Genomic DNA, 21,630 nt, shown 5'->3' with positions numbered 1-21,630 from the left:
TTTATTTTAGAAGTCTGTATACGTTAAAAAACAAACAACCTTCTTCTTGTAGACTATAGAGATTTGGTCCACCTCTTTTTCTACAGATGTAAGCAGATGTGATCTGTTAACTGCAGTCATTTACCTTTTAAAAAACAAACAGCACCTTAAGTTTTTAAGGGGGGCGCCCGTCCACCCTCGCCCCTACTTGGGTCTGCCCATAGAAACACACATCTAGCTTTAGAAAATTAAGAACTAAGGATAAAATATTGGCAAACCAGAGAAACTATCATCATAGTATTATATTATAAATTGGCAAACCAGAGAAACTATCCGAGTAATTTTCTCTAATGTAATTAAAAACATTTACTTTTTTTTAATTACTTCAGTATATTATATCATCATAGTATTATATTATAATAAAAATAATAAGTAAAAGAAGTTGTGAATTTCTTCATGCAGAAGCTCCATGCAAAAGAGTTGATGAAGTTACTTCTGTAAACTCTTCTTCTCACCCATCTTGTCCACTCAATGTGTATCATACTATCATGCTTATCTCCATCCTTCACCATTCCCGTCCCCACCACCACCACTTTTCCATCACTCAACCGCTTAAAACTCTACAATCACCACCCCCACCCCCACACTCAACCATACATACAAAACTTATAACTATAATCAAACTCCTCCTTCCCTTCAATTCTTTTGACAGTAATGAAATTACCCTTCGTCTCTTCAATCGCTGCTGAACCTAAATCAGTCCTCGATATTCGCCGGAGTCCTCCTTCTCCGGTCACCGGAACTTCATCAGAGCTCACCTCTTTCGCTTACGACAGTTTCGAACATGGAATGATTAATAATCAGGTTGACGAATGGGATTCTGATTCTCTCATGAGAGAATTAGGGCTTTACGATGATTCTAACACTAATTCTAATTCTAATACTAATAATTCGAACAATAATTCGAATAGATCATCTGGTTATCCTCTAGATCTACCAGATCTTCCGTCCTTTTTTTATTCAGATTTCGATCAAAATTTGAACCAAAACCTTTTCGATTTGAATAATTTGATGAGTGAAGAAGATGCGACTCACACGAACGAGTTCGATTATAGAATCGAGTTGACTCGGTTAGCCGAGTGCTTCGAAACGCAGTCGTTTCAGCTCGCGCAAGTGATACTCTCGCGGCTGAACCAGCGGCTCCGTTCACCTACCGGAAAACCGCTTCAACGAGCTGCGTTTTACTTCAAAGAAGCGATTCAGAATCTGTTTAATGGATCTACGTCTACTACTAGAAGCTTACAGAGTTGTACGTCGTATGAAATTGTACAAGTGATTAAAGCGTACCGGACGTTTTCAACTGTTTCTCCGATTCCGATGTTCTCTAGCTTTACTGCAAATCAAGCGATCCTTGATGCGGTTGACGGTGTGATGATCGTCCACGTCATCGATTTCGACATCGGTTTTGGCGGTCATTGGGCGTCGTTTCTGAAAGCGGTTGCGGAGAAGGCGGAGGCGCGTAAAGTTCACTCACCGGCGGTGAGAATCACCGCCGTAGTTCCGGAAGAATACGAACCGGAATCGCGATTGATTCGAGATAATCTACATCAATTCTCTACAGATCTGAAACTACGTTTCGAGATCAATTTCGTTTCAATTCGCGCGTTTGAATTCGCATCGTTTAAATCGATTAAGTTTATTAACGGAGAGAAAACCGCCGTTCTTCTCTCGCCGATGATTTTCCGGCGAATTGGATCTGGTTTTGTTAACGATCTCCGGCGAGTTTCTCCAACCGTCGTGGTGTACGTCGACGGCGAATTGAACGGATCTGGAGCGTCGTTTTTTAGTAAAGCGGTTATCGACGGTGTTGAATTGTACACGACGGTTCTAGAATCGCTAGAGGCGGCGAACGTCGCCGGCGGTGCTGGAGGTGACTGGATAAAGAGTATTGAGATGTTTGTGTTACTGCCGAAGATAATAGCGGCGGTGGAGGACGGCGGTCGGAATGTGAGTCCGTGGCGGGAGGCGTTCGGTAGGGCGGGGCTCCGGCCGGTGGCGATGAGTCAGTTTGGTGAGTTTCAGGCGGAGTGTTTGGTCCGGCGAGTGCAGGTCAGAGGGTTTCATGTGGTGAAACAACATGCAGAGATGATGCTTTGCTGGCATGATAGGCCACTTGTTGCCACGTCAGTATGGAGTTTTTAAGTTTTAAGTTTTTTTTAAGAGTTAAATGTCTTTTTAGTATCTATGATTTGAGTCATTTTGCCAGTTTATTTCAAAAGTTTGAAACGTTACCATTTTTGTCCAAATAGTTTCAAACGTTGCCATTCTCCATCTATTTTTTTTATGTTAGCTAAAAGGGTAATTCGATCATTTTATATGTTCGAATTGTCTTTCTAGTTAACAGAATTACATTTAAAATGATCGAAATGTCCTTTTAGTTAACAAAATAAAGTGATGGAGTTAACACAGTGGACTAAAATGGCAACGTTTAATACTATTTGGACTAAAATGACAACGTTTCAAACCTTTGGACTAAATTAACAAATGACCCAAACATAGGGACTAAAATGAACTTTAACTCTTTTTTTAACCAATGAGGATTAGTAAGGTTGATGTACTTTTCACATAGGCAATAATGTTGGTACACATGTGTTTATTTTGGGGATTGGATTAATAATAATACTTGCCAATTTAGGGTTATGGGTAAGTAATCATATTTTAGATGGCTAATGAGTAATGACTATCGATTTCGAACTCTGTTATTCGCGTTTCATTCATAAATTTGTTACTCTATAATTGTGATGATAACGTGTTTGAAGATGATGATGATGATGTAATTTGCTGTGAAATTAGGGTAGGTGCAGTGGAGACAGAATAACGTTGCAGGAGGTATTTCTTGTGAGATCCTGTATAGAGGGGTTGGTGTTTCAACACCAACACCAACACGCTCCCACACCTCTTCTTCTTGCTCTCTCACATATGTTTGCCTCTCGCAGGTTGCACCTCCTGAGCTTCTTCCTCGCTTTTGTACGACGTGGAGTTTGTTCTGAGAGAGATGCGGGTTGGGTTGGACTCCGTCCACAATTAGCATAGAAAAAGGCTGTTGGAATTTTTATTCACGTGTCCTGAGAAAAGTTTGTTGAATTTGGAGGTGTAATCTACTGTAAGTAAGTAAATTAATTTGAAATATCTATTAGAGAAAAAGGGTGAGTAAATCAAATTGGAATATCTATTAGAGAAAAGGGTGTTGGAATTTTTGAGTCAAATGTGTTACGTTTTGAAATTATGTAAAGTTCAACTTCAATAAAATTATGTATTTTTGAGTTTTCATTACAAAGCAGGTTATTTGACCTCAAAAGTCAAAACATGAATACAATGGAAATGTAACCCAATTTTGTCAAAACCTAACCTGACCTGAACCCGTTATCCCGCTCAACCTGACCTACCGATTAGATATGAGTTATTTTCATATTTTAACATTTAATACTCAGATTTCTTTTAAAAAGTTTCTGAGGTGAAATTTAAAAGAAATACATTACAATAATTGGTTGTTTAAATTATCAAGTCACCAAGTATTACTCATATCCATAGATAAATATAATATGGGTCAATCCAAAACATTGACTTGAACAAGGCATGATTTCAAGGGTGTTAATGTTAGGATTGATTTTCTCAAAGGAATAAACATATGAGTTGTGTTCAGGTTCATCTATTCAACCTGCCAACCTGACGTGATCCACACCCCAAAGCCCAAATGATGGATGGATCACCATTTTTTTAATAAAAAAAATACTAAACAACACATGAGAAAGGCAATGGCAAGACAAACTCTCACACAATATGGCTATAATATTCATTGAAGAATGAATTTGTGAAAGTTAAAAATGAGGCTCATAGGTCCAAGTCGGGTTTTACCATGAAAAGAACCGAGAACCGACCCGACCCTATTTTACATGAAAAATAGGAACCGATCTAAATACCTAGGTACTTGGGTTCGGGTCGGGTTAGGTATATTTTTGGTTCGGTTCTCGCTTATTTTCGGTCCGGACCTAAACTTGCTCACCCCTAAAATGAGCACATAATTCTGACCTAATTCCTGGTATAATCTTAACTTGTACAACGCCAAGCATCAGGACCAGAGATTCTATAACAAAATGTTAACGACTTCCTTGATTAATCCTATAGTCAAAATCCCTTAAAAAATGGTTGTTGACTTAATCGAATAACTTTCTTGTCAACTGTCGCCTTCGTTGGTTTGAGATTCAAGTTGTGCATCCGGTTTTGTCACAGCTTCAGGTCCAATAGACCGGGTTAACTCATCCTGTCCAGCCAACGTAAATCATATAAAAAGTTTATTCGACATGATGTGAAATGCTAAATAATTTTATGTCATGTAATTTGGAAGTTATGATGAGGTTGTTTATACGTATCGGCCTCCTACATACCCTAAATTTGACCAATTATGACTCAGATGTGCATGACAAGACGCCTGAAGGCCCTGAGGCGTTTTCCATATCACCTTAAGAACCCCACACCACAGGCACGCTTTTTAAAACCGATATATGTATGCTACAAATATGGTTGCAAAAGTCGCTAGGCGCTCCCTAGTCGGTCGACCGGGGAGTTGAGAGTACTCGGCCTAGGCAGAGAGTACTCGGGGAGTACTCGGACATGTTAAAGTATAAAGAAATTAGTTTTTGGAAATTATATATATATGTCAAATAACATAAATTTACTAATATCTAGAACAAAATACGTGAAAATGATATTAATTCATTAATATGATAGGCATAGAAATTATGTTTTATTATTTTTTAAGTCAAACTCGGCCCGAGTTGACCTACTAGATACGATTTTGGCCGAGGTTGACCGCGTTTGACTGGTTTCGAGTAATTTGGCGCAGTCAAAGAAAGTCGACTCAGCAGCCTACCTTGTAGCGACTACTCGGGGAGTATTCGGCCTTGGAAACCTTGTTTTACAACCATGGCTACACTACTCGTGAAAAAAAGTATACTCGTGAAAAAAAGTATACTCGTGAAAAAGTATATATTGAGAGAGGAAGTGAAAGTGACGGAAACCTTTATCGAATCATTTTCAGCTGTAAGCTTCCCACATGCCTCAGAAAGCCTCTGCAGCTCATCCCTAAGTGAGTGATTCTCGTTATTTAGCGTCTCTACTGTTGCTTGTAGCGCTTCACACTCAGCCTGTAAAAAAAAAAAAACAAGTTGTTTTATTAGAAAACGATCAAATCACATATGTTTAAATATTTTCCGTTTTACATTTTTTCCATCGTTATTAGGGCTGTAAACGAACCGAACGTTCAGGGAACAGTTCGTGAACCGTTCGGCGGGAAGTTCGTTTATGTTCGTTCGTTTAGTTAATGAACGAACATGAACAAGAAATTCCGTTCGATTAGTTAAATGAATGAACACGAACAACTGTCTCGTTCGTTCAATTGCGTTCATGAACGTTCGGTAACGTGTTCGTGAATATTCGTTCATGTTCGTTGTTTATGTTGTTCATTAAATATTTTTTTAGCATTTATTTATTTTATCTAAACCATTTACCCAAACAAATAAAATAGGAAACCCTGCCTCCACCTTTCTTTCTTATTATTCACATCGAAAAATACAATTGAACTTTGTCGATTTTATCTGTGTTCGTTTGTGTTCGTGAACCGTTCATGAACACGTTCATTTCCTTAACGAACCAACACGAACAAAAAACCTCGTTCGGTAAGTGTTCATGAACCGTTCGTGAACACATAATATTCTTAACGAACGAACACGAACAAGGCCTTGTTCGTGTTCGTTCGGTTCGTTTACAGCCCTAATTGTTATTATAAAATACAGCATTTATTTTGTAGGAGTAAATATATATTATTACCTGCTTGCGCATCCTTGATCTTCTAGCCGACTCTCTGTTGTCTTGCTTCCGTTTCTGCCTTTTCAATTCTCGTTCATCCTGTTGACGATAAAGCGGCAAGCGTTAGTTGCTCAAAATGTCGATGTATGTTCACAAGTTAATAAACACGTAACTCAACAACAAATCATTGTACGTTAATAAGAAACAAACCAGCAAAAGATTACGTTTTTGTATACCTGAACCCACCGATCAGCCATTATCGGTGGCGGGGTCACCGGTTGTGACACAGATCCAGTAGGTGGGGTCCACATATTCATCCCCATATAAAGATTGGTGGTAGCAGGCATAGAAGCTACATGATTGTTGTTTCGTGCATTCGCTGCGGAAATGAAAATTTTAAAAATACAATAAATACGCGAGTACGAACATAAATACGCGAGTACGAACATAAGTATGTAGAACTACCGTCCGCAAGCATCTGATGGAAGCTTCCCTTTTTGCTTCCAGAATGTTCCTGGAGGTATCGATTCGATAAATCAAATATATTAACGAAAAGTTAATACTTCTAATCTCAAAACCGGTACTGACACGGAACCACATACCTGTTGGGTATCCTCATCATTTGCATCAGATGAACCGTTATTTCCACTTTCGGCACTGCTTACGTTACACGCTAAACGATCAGCATGACAAAATTTATAATAACATGCACCATAATTAATATGAAGAGTTAATTACTGTTTTCGTCCCTGTGGTTTGTCAAAAATCACTATTTCAGTCCATTAGTTTAAAAATTGTGATTTCAGTCCCTGTGGTTTCACTTTCGTAACCATTTCAGTCCCTGTGGTTTCACTTTCGTAACCATTTCAGTCCCTGTGGTTTCACTTTCGTAACCATTTCAATCCATTTATTTTGTAAGTACAGGGACTGAAATGGTTACGAGGTGGACTGAAATGGTTACGAAAGTGAAACCACAGGGACTAAAATCGCAATTTTTAAACTAGTGGACTGAAATAGTGATTTTTGACAAACTATAAGGACGAAAACAGTAATTAACTCTAATATGAACTTATTTTATGAATCGAAATACAGGTTTGGAAACCTTTGTGTGGCACCGTCATTCCCTGAACTCGAAGCTGTCTTCCCACTCTCTCCAGCCCTAACACCAGTATCGTTGACATTTCCGTGACTCCCCTTTGACTTTTTGTTGACCTTGACTTTCCCGTTAGAGGCCTTTGTTTCCATTTCTGTGTTTGGCTGCAATATGCACTTTACAGTTTATATAACGTAAAAAGAGACAACTGCAATTTAAAAGTAGGGTCAGGATTTAGAGAGAACGGTGAGAACAATTTTGGTGGTGACATGTGGCATTGATGCTAAATTACACTAAGGGGTAATATTGTCAAAAAACCCACTCACATGAACTGGGTATTCAAATAAAACGCCATAAAAACACCCAATTCAGAAAAACGCCATGAAAATACCCAGTTAAAAACGCCATAAAACACCTAGTTCGGAAAAACGCCATGAAAAAACTCAGTTTAAAACGCCATAAAACACTCAGTTCAGAAAAACGCCTTGAAAATACCTAGTTAAAACGCCATAAAAACACCTAGTTCAGAAAAACGTTATAAAAATGCATAGTCTAAAACGCCATAAAACACCCAGTTCAGAAAAACTCCATAAAAACCCAGTTAAAAACGCCATAAAACACCTAGTTCAGAAAAACGCCATGAAAAAACTCAGTTCAAAACGCCATAAAACACTCGGTTCAGAAAAACGCCATGAAAATACCTAGTTAAAACGCCATAAAAACACCTAGTTCAGAAAAACGCCATAAAAATACATAGTCTAAAACGCCATAAAACACACAGTTCAGAAAAACTCCATAAAACCCAGTTAATTTTTTTTTCGAAAAGCATATCAATAGTATACTCGTTGGAAAGATAAAAAAACGCTGAGTTTTATGGTTTATTTTTTTTCGAAAAATAATCACGTATAAAAAAGTTATTGTCGTTTAAATATGATGGGGGAAAATGACATGTGATTAGCATGTGCACCTTTGTTTGGATCTTCCTATTTTACCCCTCCTGGTAGTTCCAAGGCCCCTATTATTTACAAAAATGGCACCGCATAAATCTCAGCCACAAACCACTAAGATCTTGTGGCTGAGAATCGTTCTCACCGTTCTCACACTTTGAGGCGTTCTCTCCTGATCCTGTTCCTTTAAAAGTAAACTTCATGAAAGAAAAATATTTTTTACCATCGGCATACTAGGATGACCATAAACGCCTGCTGGCGGGTATACAGACGGGTACGGAACGGGAGTCCCATAAGGTGGCATCATGGGATACTGAAATAATATTACATTAAAAAATGATTATCGAGTAAAACTGGAATTATTATAATATTATTTCAGTAAGTAGAGATGATGACCTGGCCTGCCCACATATATGGATGAGGAACCGGAGGCGTAACAGTTGATGAGACAAAGAAAGACGGAACAACTCCAGAGTCACAATTTAGAGTCTATATCAGCATGTCACACCTGTTTAATGCATCTACTAACAAAAAAAATATATTAAAAAAAAAATATAAATGCCGGTTATAACATGCACCTGCATAGAGCTTGACCAATCAAGATATGTGGATGGAGGTGTCTCCTGCAGGTAAAGAGAGTGAGATAACGTTGTAAGATATATACGTAAGACTCGATATAACTCAAAGCAGTGGCGGAGCTTGAGCAAAAGTTTCGAGGGGGCGTAAAGTCATGGACCCAAATTTTTTTTCCTATCGTTATGTTCCGGGTCAGGCCGGCTATTCGATTCGGGTCGGGTCAAATAATAGTAGTTCCAAATAAAACTAAAAAAATTTCATTTATTTGAAGGACCCGTTCTTACATATAAAAAACTAAATATTGTTTAACAAACAAAAGACCAATATATATATAATGGTACGAGATGAATGAAACCTGGACGAAAAAATACAACTCAGCCCGACGACCTTTAAGATTTAAAGTGGTAACAAACTTTACTTTGATTTATATATTGTATAAATATTTAGGCAAAATAATTGGAGGGGCGATCCTATATAATTTTAAAATTTTCGGACGAAAAATCGGAAATTATACACTTGTAACCGAAACATTGGAGGGGGCGGGTGCACCCCGGGGCACTTAATAAGCTACGCCCCTGACTCAAAGAAGAACAAGTGAGGAAAACCTGAGTTGAAGTAGGTTTGGATTGTTTTGCGGGTGAGCGTTCTTCCCCTGTCCCCATGAAACCACAGGATGAGATACCGATATGAAGACAAAAATTATCTGCAACTAAGAGTTGTTATATCTTGGTAATATAACCAAGAAGCTCCTGCAGAAATCATGTATAGTGAAGTTGTCATAAGTGAAGCGACTGGTCATACGAACAGATGAAAACGTTTAAGGTAAGGAAACATTACTATAGTATAGTATTTACGTGTTCTATCAAAATCATAGCATATTAAAATCATCAAACGAAAGTGATTTTCAAGGAGTAATAAGGTCTGGTTGTGGAGATTAAAAACAATAATTTTCAGGTAATAATAAGATATGGTTATCAAGACAGCAAACTCTTCTCAAAACTTCCCCTAGGCTACATACTACATATTCAACTATTTACTTTAGTTCATTTGGATTACAATAGTACAACTCTGAATATTTAGCGAGATGGGCGTACTGCGTACACAGTACATTGATGGTTATTAACTTGTGAAAGAATCCTATATACTGTTGTTATTGAATAGCGGCAAATAGCGATAAGGTACCTGTATGCTACATAGCGAATAACGATAAATAGCGGGCGCTATTTTATAAACAGCGATACACTAGAAAAAAAATTAAAAAAACTTTATATGTACATTATATCAAAATACCCTGGTATATATGCTATTTTACATGTATATTTAACAAAAACCTAAAAGCCAGCTATATTTAATCGCTATTTATATTAAAAAAAACCTGAAATCCCGCTATTTAAGGCTACATGACCTGTAGCGACCTTTGACCTATACGCAACTCTATTCGCTATAGCGACCACTATTGACAACTATGATCCTATATTACACTCTCCTCTTATATTATATTAAATTAATTAAATAAATAAATATTCCATATCATAAAGATCCCCCTCGCCTCAAGACAGCTTTTTTGGCTCTATATCCCTTGAAAGATCTTTTCCAACAAGATACCAAAATGAAGAATAAAGGGAATCACATATAGAAACATATGTCCTGCAGCTGCTCCCTATGCCTTAAATTTAGTGACCATTTTGGCCTTTAGTCAACCTTATATATCTTGACCAATGACTACCTCTTTCTTGTGTTAATATGTTGGCATATCAACCAAATGGTCCTAATCTCTACACTATATCAAAAACTTTCTGCCAGTGTTGTAAAAATTGGAATTATTCGCCAATTAATTGGGGATTAATCGGCTTGGTTTAAAAAAGCGCGAAGCGCACAAAAGCGACAAGGTTTAAAATCAAAGCGCAAAAGCGGAAGACTTTTCGTACGCGAGGCGCAAGGTGCTTATATATCTTATACGTTTTTAGCATCCCTTACCCAAAATATAGTTATAAATAAGGTTTGTATATGATTTAAGAGTAAATTACAAAAATCATCCTTTATGTATGTCACTTATTGCAAACTGTGTGCTTTGTCTTCAATAATTACAGAAAACGTACTCGATGTTTGCAAACTCTTGCAAGTTATGTCCTTTAGCCCTAACTCGGTTAATTTTTGTGGTTAAATCTGACCAAATGGACCCCACATGAGGGTGATTTTGTGGTTAAATTTGACCAAATGGACCCCACATGAGAGTAAAATGACCAAAATACCCTAATGTGGGGTCCATTTGGTCAGATTTAACCACAAAAAAATTAACTGAGTTAGGGCTGAAGGACATAACTTGCAAGGGTTTGCAAACATCGAGTACGTTTTCTGTAATTATTGAAGATAAAGGACACAGTTTGCAATAAGTGACATACATAAAGGACGATTTTTGTAATTTACTCATGATTTAATGTACATATCACTTGAATGTACAACCATTTTAGCTAATGTATAACAGTTTAAAGCACAAAACACCTTCTGAACAAGAAGCACGCGCCTCAGTGGGATTTTTTTTCCAAAAAAGCTCGCTTTTTGTACAGAGCTCGCCTTATGTCACACAAGGCGCAACTCTTCGCGCCTAGGGTCACTTTGAGCTTAAGCACGCTTAAGGCACGCTTTTTTAAACCAAGTAATCAGTAACGTACTGATTAAATTTCACATAGTAGGACCGAAAATAGGTAGGCGGTCAAAATATGTCAAATTTCAGTCAAAATCGATGAGAAATGATCAAAATCGGTAAAAAATGATCAAAATCTTCAGCGTATTTGAAAAATTATGCTTGTTAATCCAATCCAATTAATAAGTTTGAAAATTTATATATAAAAATTTGATTCTTTTTGTATATATATAGAGAGAGAGAAAAAATGTATCGTACAAAATGCCTTAACGTACGAAGTGTACGCTATGGCAAGTTTGCAGCATGTTGAAAAAAACCAAAGATCGCATGTTAAAAACAAAAAATTTCGCATGTTAAAAAAAATCGCATGTTGCTGAAAAAAAAACAAAATCGGATGTTCAGAAAAAAAATCGCATGTTGATCCTGCATCCCGTACGCAGCGTATGTTAAGACAATTTGTACAATAACCGGCCTCTCTCTCTCTCTCTCTATATATATATATATAGGGTGGGGTTCTAGAGTGAACACTAGTGTATTTGCGAACTGAGTGAACAAATCCTAGCCATTGATCTACACACGTGTATGGCCAGGATCTCATCATCAAATCGTAAAATACACTAGTGTATTTCAACATCAAATCCTGGCCATTGATCTACACACGTGTATGGCCAGGATTAGTTCACTCAGTTCGCAAGCTACACTAGTGTTCACTCTTGAACCTAATCCTATATATATATATATATAAGTTTGAAAAATTACATATATATAATTCTAATCCGATTAATTCAATCCTGAGTAGTCGTTCGTTAGTAGCAAAGCGCCCAACTAGCGCGTCTAGCGATTTTTACAACCATAGCAATTGACTTTGATGAAAGTCAAACCTGAATCACAATTCAAAACTCCTAAGCTACATTTAAAAAATGAACTCCAGAAATAAAACGAATTTATAGAACTAAGCCTATAATTGGATCAGTAATTCAGTAAAACAGAGTCTGACCTGTTCGACGGCTGCTTTATTAAATCCAAAAAAAAAATATGTTTCCGTCGAAGATTATGAGAGCCGACGGTTGCTTCAACAAAATTGGGGTGTTGGGCCGCCGTGAGAGTACGGCGGTGCGGTGGTTGGGGGTGGGGTTGGTAGGGTAGGGTTAGAGTGATGACAAGTGAAGGGTGATTTTGGATCCACCTGTCAAAAGGAGACCGGATATGAATGACTAGGCAAAAGACTTTAAAACAATGTTTTTGACTTTTTGTAATTGAACCGGTTTTCTTATCGGTTCAATGGTTTGATCGTCGAACCGGACGTAAGAATCGAAAGGTATCGTAAAAATTATAAAAAGAGTAAGTTATTATTTTGGCCCTTGTGGTTTAGCCGGTTTAACCCTTTTAGCCCAGAAATAAATATTTTAACATATCAGACTGTGATGTTGCATTTTATAACGGTTTTGGGTAGGGCTGTTCAAAAAGCTCGCAGCTCGGAGCTCGCTCGAAGCTCGCTCGGATTTAGCTCGGAAAAAGCTCGCTCGATTTGGCTCGGTTTAAAAGTGAGCCGAGCCGGCTCGGCTCGGTTAGAAAGTGAGCCTAGCTCGGCTCGGCTCGTAACGAGCCGAGCTTACTCGGTTCGGCTCGCTTTGTAGCTCGGCTCGGTTTAGCTCGAATTATTTTACTTATAATAAGTTTTAATTTTATATACATTATAATATATTACAAAAAAAACTAATTATTATTTACATGTATATAGAATTGTAATTTGATATTTATGGCATATTTGAAGATTGATTACCATACTAATGAACTAATATTGTATTTTATTGAAATTAAAACTTATTTTGCATTGTTAAACTTGATTTTGGTTTGAATTGTGTGAGGTTGAACTTATTTTGAATATATTCTTTTAAATTATTGAATAATATTTTAGGCTATTAAATTTTAAAAGGTATATATTAGTTTTTTTTATAAAATCGAGCCAAACCAAGCCGAGCCGAGCTAGCTCGGTTTAAAACCAAGCCGAGCCCGAGCTTAGATTTTCGGCTCGGTTTCAAATCCGAGCCGAGCCGAGCCAGCTCGGTTTATAATCGAGCCGAGCCCGAGCTTGGCCTGGCTCGGCTCGGCTCATGAGCAGCCCTAGTTTTGGGTCCTGACACTAACTTTGTTATTTTTTTGTAGTTAAATGTAAGTGTAATTAGGTTATTATATACCTTAGGGGCCGTTTTTGATAATTACAAAGTTCTTTTAATATTTAAGAGATTATTAATGTAATTAATCAAGTTTCTTTTTTATTATTTTGTTATTTTCACGATTATTATTTAATAAAATATGTGTTATATATATAAATAAGAGTGAATTTCAAGTTTTGTCCTTTATCTTTAGGCCACTTTGCAAGTTTTGTCCTTTATGTTTAAATTTATCGAGTTTTGTCCTTTATGTTTAAAAATCAAGCACGTTTTACCCTTTATGTTTAAAAATCAAACACGTTTTGTCCTTTATGTTTTAAAAATCAAGCACGTTTTGTCCTTAAAAATCAAGCATAAAGGACAAAACGTGCTTGATTTTTAAACATAAAGGACAAAACTCGTCAAATTTAAACATAAAGGACAAAACTTGCAAAATGGCCTCAAGATAAAGGACAAAACTTGAAATTCACTCTATTTATTATATGTTTTTTTTCATTAAGCGTTTGTTTTTTTTATAAACGTCATTTTTAAAATCATTTATTTTTAACCTTTTTTAAACAGTATATCATTTTTAAATTATTTCTTTTTATATCGTTTGTTCATTAAAATCTTTTTTTAAAGTTGTTTGCCTTTTAATGTTTTTTTTTTCTCAAACAGTTCATGTAACACTGTTCTTTTTAAAATCATTTTTTTTTTACCTTTTTAAACAATTCGTTTTTTTTAAATTGTTGATTATAAAATGCATTTCTTTTTAAAAATTGAAGGAATTTAAAAACGATCGAGTTTAAACAAACGAGTGGTTTAAAAATGAATATTAAAAAAAGGACGTTTATAAAAAACAAAACCTTAAAAAATAAGTTAACGAGTGTTAGGTCTTAAAAAACATATGAATTTAATAAACGAAAGGTTAAAAAAATAACGAATTTGTAATAAACAAACGCTCCAAAAAAATGAAAGATTTGAAAAAGAAATAAACCATTCTAAAAAAAGTTTGAAAAATGAAAGATCTTTTGCAAACTTTTTATTAGAAAGTTTCATCTTTTTTCAAATATTACATTTTTTTTGTTTTTTATACATGTCGTTTTGTAAAACTTTAAAAACGAACAACTTAAAAGAGGAGTTGTTTCAAAATATTAAAAAAACAAATGATTTTAAAAAGAATTATATGAAATGAAGTGTTTAAAAAAACTTTTAAAGACAAACGACTTTAAAAAGAACGATTTTTATAAAACCAAACGGTTTAAAAAGGAACAATTTTAAAAACAATAAACGGTCTAAACAAAATGTTAAAAAAACAAATTTTTTTCTAAAACGATATTTATAAAAACAAACGGTTAATGAAAATACATATTTATTTGTATATTTAAAACGTATTTTATTAAATAATAATCATGAAAATAACAAAGTAATAAAAAAAACTTGAATAATTTCATTAATAATCTCTTAAATATTAAAAGAACTTTGTAATTATCAAAAACAACCCATAAGGTATATAATTACATAATTACCCTTACACTTAAATGTAAAAAAGTAACAAAGTTAGTGTTAGGGGCCAAAACCGTTATAAAATGCAACCTCGAGGTCTGATATGTTAAAATATTCATTTTTGAGCTGAAAAGGTTAAACTGACTAAACCACAAGGGCCAAAACAATAGTTTACTATTATAAAAATTAATAGGGTTAAATCTGAAAAAATATATAAAAACCGGTCCAACCTTCGAAAACCCGGTCCGACCGGCCTGTTTCCCGGTCCAACCGCCGGGTCGTCGGTTCAACTCCGGTTCAATGCCTTTCTGGCCCGATACCATGACCCAGACCAACTCAACCTCCGGTTCCCGGTCCGACCGGCCGGTTTGGTCTGGATCTGAAAACACCGCTTTAAAATATCCAAAGCTTTTCTACCTTTTTTACAGCCTAGTCGCATGTTCGAGGTGGAATAAGACTTTTGGATCAATAGGTCTTGGGTTCGATTCCTATAGAAGGATTTCTCATATTTATTGGGTTTACTCATGAATTGGTGTATTGACATTATACCTAGTGAAGATGGATATAATTGGATGGTTCTGCTGTTGGTCATACTCCAGTAATTCGTCAAATTTACCGTTAAAAAAAATCTAAGATTTTCTTCTTGTAATAATTAGTTGTAGATAATGAACTGTCCAAAATATGTTACCTAATAAAATTAACGAACTTTTCTATGAAATAAATAACATCATGACAATTGATTTTTCATGAAAATCAAATCTTAACCGCCATTCAAATTTCCTACGCTACTTTTTAGAAAATAACTCAACAAAATAAAAGGAAAATATGACATCCAAGTCTGATTCATCAAAACGATGTCGTATATTCAATAACTTCGCTATTCGGTGTTAGGTCGTCGTCAGAGTGAACGTTAAAAACCATGTTAAGTTTTACGAAATACATCATTTTAGTTAAAAATAACAAATATAAAATCATGCGTCCCTTCTTCCCATGCCCCACCTTGTTGATATTAAAACTATAACATCATCAACAACGTGTGGTTCGAAACCCTGCGTTCGCTTTTGTACAAGCGAATTCTGGACGAAGGCGCGATGGAGAGGGTGACATAGGGCGGTCCGGTTTGGTCCACCAGACCCATCCGCCTGATTTTAAGTGGGACCCGTCCGTTTGATTTTAAACGGTAACTTATTTAAAAATCAATTTGTATTTAAAAAACCACTCCAACGGCTCATTTAAAATAATAATAATAATAATAATAATAATAATAATAATAATAATAATAAATTTCAAAAATATCAACCTGCTTTACCTTTAATTTAAACGTTCACCAAATTCACACCAACCCTTCACTCTCAAACTTTCATTAGCATAGCTGACATATATATAAACCAATTTAATTGTTGAATATATTGTCATTTATAGAAAAGGTCAATCCCTTGTAATTTGTATTGATATCCAAAGACAGTGAATAACAAAGGGAGGATTGTTTACCTACTTACAAATGATATCAGAACAAGGGGCGAGTCCAATGTGACAACGAGGACGTTGGGCTCCCTAAGGGGGTGGAGATGTAAGTCCCAAACCTGGTTGAGAAGGAGAACATAGCCTTCCTTATAAAGGGGTGGAAACCTTCTCTACTAAGATGCGTTTTGTCTGAGCAAGCAACTCGCCAGGTAAAAACAAAAGCGTGAGTTCTTGGATGAGTAACCCACCGGGGGGAAAGCAGACAATATATTTGCACGCTTTACTTGGATGACATCAGAGCACCTTCTCTTATCCTTCCCTTCACGCGTTCCTTTGTCGTCGACCTAACCTTCTTCTCCTAAAAATTACGATTTTTGACCAATAATTTACATCCATTATTTTGGTCATCCTCCTCTAATTCTTCTAGCCCACCAATAGCACCTATCCACTCCTCATTAAGCCCACTTACATCACCGCCTCCTTCATCACCTCCACCACCCAACTCGCACCCTACAACCCACTCCACAGCTCCGTCACTCATTCTCAACGACATATTACAACTCGATCTATGTCGGGTATTCACAAGCCCAAAACACCTTTTAATCTTCACACATCCACATCGATCTTCCCTAACCCAAATCCCCATTTGAAGCGTTTTCTAACCCGGTCTGGAAAAATGCCATGCTTGATGAGTTTCGAGCACTTATGACTAATAATGTCACACTCTCAAAATCCACCTGCGGGGTTTTACCGCGAGCCGCGTGACAAACCAGGATCTAAGACACCAGTCATACTGAATGACCTCTATATGAGAAAATGTTTTTAAAACCAAACAACCAACGAAATAAAAGTAATGCGGAAGCATAATAAATAACGTAAAAGCTTGCGTCAAAACAAACGCCCCGGAATATAAATGTAAAATGCAACGTCAAGTAATAAAATGTTTTTGACACCGTGTAGTGCAGATAACCGTGAGCAAGTACCTTATCGACCTGAAGAAAACATGTAAGAAACAAGTGTCAATCATTTATGGTGAGTGAGTTCACAGATAAGTTTGCAGGTAGCTAACCCGTGTTACGTCACAAAAGAGTTCGAAACCGAAGCTGACTGTTTTTGCATTTGTTTGCCAGGTCTATCACTGACCACGACGGTATGTTAGGCTAATTCTACACCCGATGACCATTACCGGTCTGGCTAGCGCGACTAGCTTGGGTGGGTCTTGTCGGGCCCAGTAGTACTACTCAAAATTCTCCCGCTATTAATCCTAATACTAACAATCCAAGGTTTACAAGGACTATACGTGATAAAAGCTACTTTGTGAACATAACAATAGAACAACATGCTATTAAATTAAAGGGGGTATAAAACTATAATGGTTAGGCATTACATTACCGTAATGTGCTCTTGTTTCCTTTCCTTATATTTCAAAACGTTTAACGATGGGGAACGTGAACTCACCTTCGTATTGCTCGGTAAGGTATGGGTGTATGCGAGCTAGGACGGTCAACCACACCCTATTATGGTTACCATGGAGTATTAGTGGTTGTTTATGCAATTCACGTAAGTCCTATACGTATCTAGCAATAAGCATGTGAACAGGTTGTGACATAATATTTTATCGTGTGGTTTCATGCACGTGATTACAATATAACCTACGACACGATATATGATGCTTATAAAATTACCAAATAAGTGTGGATACTAAGAATAGCAAGTTCGACTCTTATAAGTTTAATAATCATGCATTACAAATTCACTGAAATTAGGCTGTTTTAGGAAGCTCGTTTACCATACTTACGGAGTTGCAAAATTATGATATTTCTAAGTGACGTGCCCCTCGGTATGATCGATCTTGTGTAGAATTTTCAAGGCCTAACTCTTTGTCAAAAAAACTAAGAAAATCATTTACTAAGAAGTGGCCAGATTTGTCACTTTATGACTGCAACTTACGAAAAAAATCATTTAAAAATCCTCCATTAGCCGATTGACCCGATTCTACTTGGAGATTTGTACAAACACATAAGACTAACTACTGTATAAATTTCATAACCTAACTCCAAATATTCACCAAGATATGACATAAATCACAACACATAAAATTTGCAGAATATTGCAGCTTTGACCACTGAAACGATTTAATTCTTTTGGCAGACCAAACAAGGTCCAAAAAGTATGAAACCAAAGCGGTTTGAATCGTACTTCAAAGAGGTTCACTTTAGACTTTTGAAAATCACATTTTCGTTATGTTTTGACCCGTTTACAACCAGCTAAAGTCGGCTGTAAACATCAAACAACTTGTTGTTTTTAACTATAAATGTCTAAACACGAGTTCTAATGGTTCCGTTTGCGTGTTTAGCGATCATACAACCTAACGACTCTTCATATTTCAGATTACACATGTCATTTATCGTACTCCACATAAACCCACAATATTTGTTTAACCACCCCACTACAACAAAACACATTACCCAACTTCATACGACCCGAATAATAACCGAAATAATTAACAACCTACGAGATCCCCCTTCTAAACAGAAACACAACCTATATCATACCCAAAAATCATGCCCGAACGCTACTAGTAATTACCAAACCACAAGACTTAACCTGCAACAAAACCCTAGTGGCTTAACCGCCATGTAAACGCATCTAGTACATCCTACGACATCAAGATCGCTATATCATAAAGATCACAGCCATGACAATCCTTTATAATTCTCGTTAAAATTTCACAAAACACAAGACAACAATACCTAATAACGAGTGGAGTAGGATCGAGTCTTAAACCGAACTGGCGAAGAGTCCCTGGACCTAGTTTGCGTCAACAAGAGGAAGGAAAAGGGAGCACAGTGTCACCATTCTTGAGTGTAGGTAGTTAGGGTTTTGGTGATTAGGAGTTAAGCTAGAATATAACATGCATACGTACATTATTAAGGGTTTTGGGCTTGGGCAGTTTGGGGAATGTTTGGGCTGAAGATGGGAAGGGAGTGGGTTGGTTATGTTGGGCCACAAAGGAAGAAGGGAAGGTGGGGTTTGGGCCGACGGTGTAAGGGGCCGAGGGTAGTGGGTTTGCGCAAGGGTTTGGGTTCGGGGTTGGGTTTGTTTTGAGTGGAGCTGCCAATTGGTTTGGGTGTCAGCATAATATACGAACACATAAATCACACCTTATATACTAACGACTAAAAGTGAAATCGAGATTCGAGTGTGCTAAATGTATTTTTATAAACTATATAGAATATAAAAAGAATTGATTCAAGAAAATACCTGTTTTTTCTGGGATGTCACAAATAAGACCTGGGATCTTGTGTGACAACCCGAGTTTTCAAGGTCTTTATCCGATTTAACTTCGTACTTATTTGCTAAGTGTGTTTAATAATTACATGTTGTGCATTATAAGTGTTATTTGTGATATGTATAATAGGTGTCTATATGTTATACACATTTGAATTGTATAATTATTTAAAACATGGGACTTTGCCTAACACCCCTAGCCGAAAACCCACCCACTCATGAAAACACTTTCTGGTGAAAACACAATATGTGTTTTCGTCCGACATATGACCAACGAAAACAGAATGGGCCTTGGCCCAGTAACATCCAGTTATAATAATTCGATCACAGCCTTTACGCAATAGTTTTAATCGGCAAACCCTAGTCACCTCTCAAGTTCTGTCTCGCTACCCTTTGAGTCTGACGGCAGCTTGTTTTCATTCGAAGCCAGATCCTTTTTGCTTACTCATCCTTAGTTCGGTTAGTGAATTACATGTTTAGTTGATTTCAGTCTTAAACATATAGCCATGTTTTGGGATGTATTCTTGAAGTTGTAATGCATGATAAACCTAATACCTGATGATGTACGGATCAAGATATTGGTTTAGGGTTGTAGGTTTGATATGATGGAATGCATGACCTAGTATGGTATTAATATGATCCGGATCGGGTGGTATGTCAGTTCGATAGTAGTATTCGTTATGCGTGGTGTTATGCTAATCGGCTAGATAAATAAATACACTAGGTTGCATACCGGATGTTAAACATGTTGATACTGTTGTGATGTTGGTGAACGATAGTATTGATGATCCTGTCATAGAACTGGTATGATAGTAAATTAATCACAAGTTATGTTTTTGTGCTTAATCATATGTTGATTTTGGAATGATCACAACTTGCTATCATTGAATGATATTGTATGATGAAACGATGTAACTGCTGCCGATGATGATGATTAGATTGTTGCTGTGATAAGTAACTGTTGTTGTTGAAGATGAAACCGACGAAAACAAAGGAACCACGAAAACACTTGTGTTTTCGTCACCCTTATGCCCAACGAAAACCCAAAGGGGTTTTCGGCCCAACTAGTTTTCGGCCCAACTAGTTTTCGGCCCAACAAGTGATTTCGGCCCACCCAGTATTTTCGAACCAAAGGGGTTTTCGCCCACTAAGGGATTTCGTCTAATGATCTGTGACTAGTATGTTACTGGTTAACTCCATTAGTGTTTAACTTTGTTGAGTAAACGTGTAACTCTGTTAAGCATGTAAACCCCTGTTAAGTGGTTAAGTTGTTAACTTTAGTTGTTTACTAACTCAGTTAGCTAACTAACACAGTTAGTTTATTATCTCTGTTATGAATGCCATCTCAGTTAAGTTTGTTAACCTTGTTAAGTAGGTTAAAGAGTAACCATGTTAGAATAAATTATGAAAGACCGTTATGTGAAACATGAAATTGTATGCACATGATTAACTGTTTGTGCTGCATGATGATTAACTGTCGAACACACTCTGTGATATTACTGCGATGCTAGTTACATGTGAAACATTACGAACGTGAACTGATTGAGTATACGTGCACTATAGGACGTGACTGATTATCTGTGAGCGTGTGTATTTCTTTAGCAAACCGAGCAAACCAAGGTGAGTTCATTGCATTTCTCTAGCATGCGTCCCGGTGGTTTGGGACAACTGGTATACATTTGGAAGGGAAACTCTGGGTAAACAATTAACTTGGGTATTGGTTATTGTACATGGGATCGATCATTACCAATGCTCGGTTAGGAGCATTGGGGTTGTTAAGGGGCACACTCCCCGGATACATATGGGCACACTCCCTAGGGTATCTAGCATGAGCAACATCGTATCGCAACGTTGAATCGCATTAACATACATATGGTAGCAAAATCCGTTAACAAAACCTTGAACTCACCAGCGTAGTCTGACACACTTGTTTGCATGCTTGTAGGTCGTTAACTTTGGAACATGGACTTGCTATCTGGGAGTGCTGGAGTGGTCATGGATCGAGGCTTTCAAATTATCTTATATTGATACATTGGTTTAAGTGTTATTACGAAACATTTGCTAAATAATTTATTATATGCTTCCACTATACAACTTTTGGGAATTGATATC

At 36.7% G+C, this 21,630-nt stretch overlaps 2 protein-coding genes across 5 annotated transcripts; one reads left to right on the top strand and one right to left on the bottom strand.

Annotated features, from left to right (window-relative positions):
* The first annotated feature begins 260 nt into the window (after positions 1-260).
* Positions 261-3,316, top strand: LOC110889406 (scarecrow-like protein 15). Of its 3 annotated transcripts, XM_035979543.1 has the most exons (3): positions 261-2,162; positions 2,833-2,868; positions 2,976-3,316. In XM_035979543.1, the coding sequence occupies exons 1-2, from the start codon at positions 694-696 to the stop codon at positions 2,855-2,857; spliced, it is 1,494 nt and encodes a 497-aa protein (XP_035835436.1). In that variant the 5' UTR covers positions 261-693; the 3' UTR covers positions 2,858-2,868; positions 2,976-3,316. The 3 variants fall into 3 exon arrangements, with proteins under 3 accessions (XP_035835436.1, XP_035835435.1, XP_021992615.1); XM_035979542.1 differs by lacking the exon at positions 2,833-2,868; XM_022136923.2 differs by lacking the exons at positions 2,833-2,868; positions 2,976-3,316 and having other exon boundaries at positions 261-2,736.
* A 492-nt stretch (positions 3,317-3,808) lies between these two features.
* LOC110889407 (G-box-binding factor 1) lies at positions 3,809-12,309 on the bottom strand. 2 transcript variants are annotated; one of them, XM_022136924.2, is made up of 12 exons: positions 12,102-12,309; positions 9,066-9,209; positions 8,463-8,507; positions 8,281-8,373; positions 8,108-8,197; positions 6,947-7,101; positions 6,447-6,501; positions 6,292-6,358; positions 6,081-6,223; positions 5,866-5,943; positions 5,058-5,183; positions 3,809-4,300 (listed from the first exon to the last, which is right to left on the bottom strand). In XM_022136924.2, the coding sequence occupies exons 2-12, from the start codon at positions 9,120-9,122 to the stop codon at positions 4,214-4,216; spliced, it is 996 nt and encodes a 331-aa protein (XP_021992616.1). In that variant the 5' UTR covers positions 9,123-9,209; positions 12,102-12,309; the 3' UTR covers positions 3,809-4,213. The 2 variants fall into 2 exon arrangements, with proteins under 2 accessions (XP_021992616.1, XP_021992617.1); XM_022136925.2 differs by having other exon boundaries at positions 6,310-6,358.
* Between the last annotated feature and the right edge of the window lie 9,321 nt (positions 12,310-21,630).

This window comes from Helianthus annuus, chromosome 11 (genome assembly GCF_002127325.2).
Source record: "Helianthus annuus cultivar XRQ/B chromosome 11, HanXRQr2.0-SUNRISE, whole genome shotgun sequence".
In the NCBI taxonomy this organism is placed as follows: domain Eukaryota; kingdom Viridiplantae; phylum Streptophyta; class Magnoliopsida; order Asterales; family Asteraceae; genus Helianthus; species Helianthus annuus.
The sequence above is the reverse complement of the archived record's forward strand: the minus strand, read 5'-3'. Positions and strand labels throughout refer to the sequence as shown.

Excerpts from the sequence above, each read along its gene's own strand:
- LOC110889407 (XM_022136924.2), bottom strand. The coding sequence starts at position 9,122 with ATGGGGACAGGGGAAGAACGCTCACCCGCAAAACAATCCAAACCTACT. Across the intron at positions 7,102-8,107 it reads GTCATCCTAGTATGCCGATG|CCAAACACAGAAATGGAAAC; the intron begins GTAAAAAATATT and ends TGCATATTGCAG. Across the intron at positions 4,301-5,057 it reads CTGAAAATGATTCGATAAAG|GATGAGTTAACCCGGTCTAT; the intron begins GTTTCCGTCACT and ends TTGGCTGGACAG.
- LOC110889406 (XM_035979542.1), top strand. The coding sequence starts at position 694 with ATGAAATTACCCTTCGTCTCTTCAATCGCTGCTGAACCTAAATCAGTC. Across the intron at positions 2,163-2,975 it reads GATAGGCCACTTGTTGCCAC|GTTGCACCTCCTGAGCTTCT; the intron begins GTCAGTATGGAG and ends TGCCTCTCGCAG.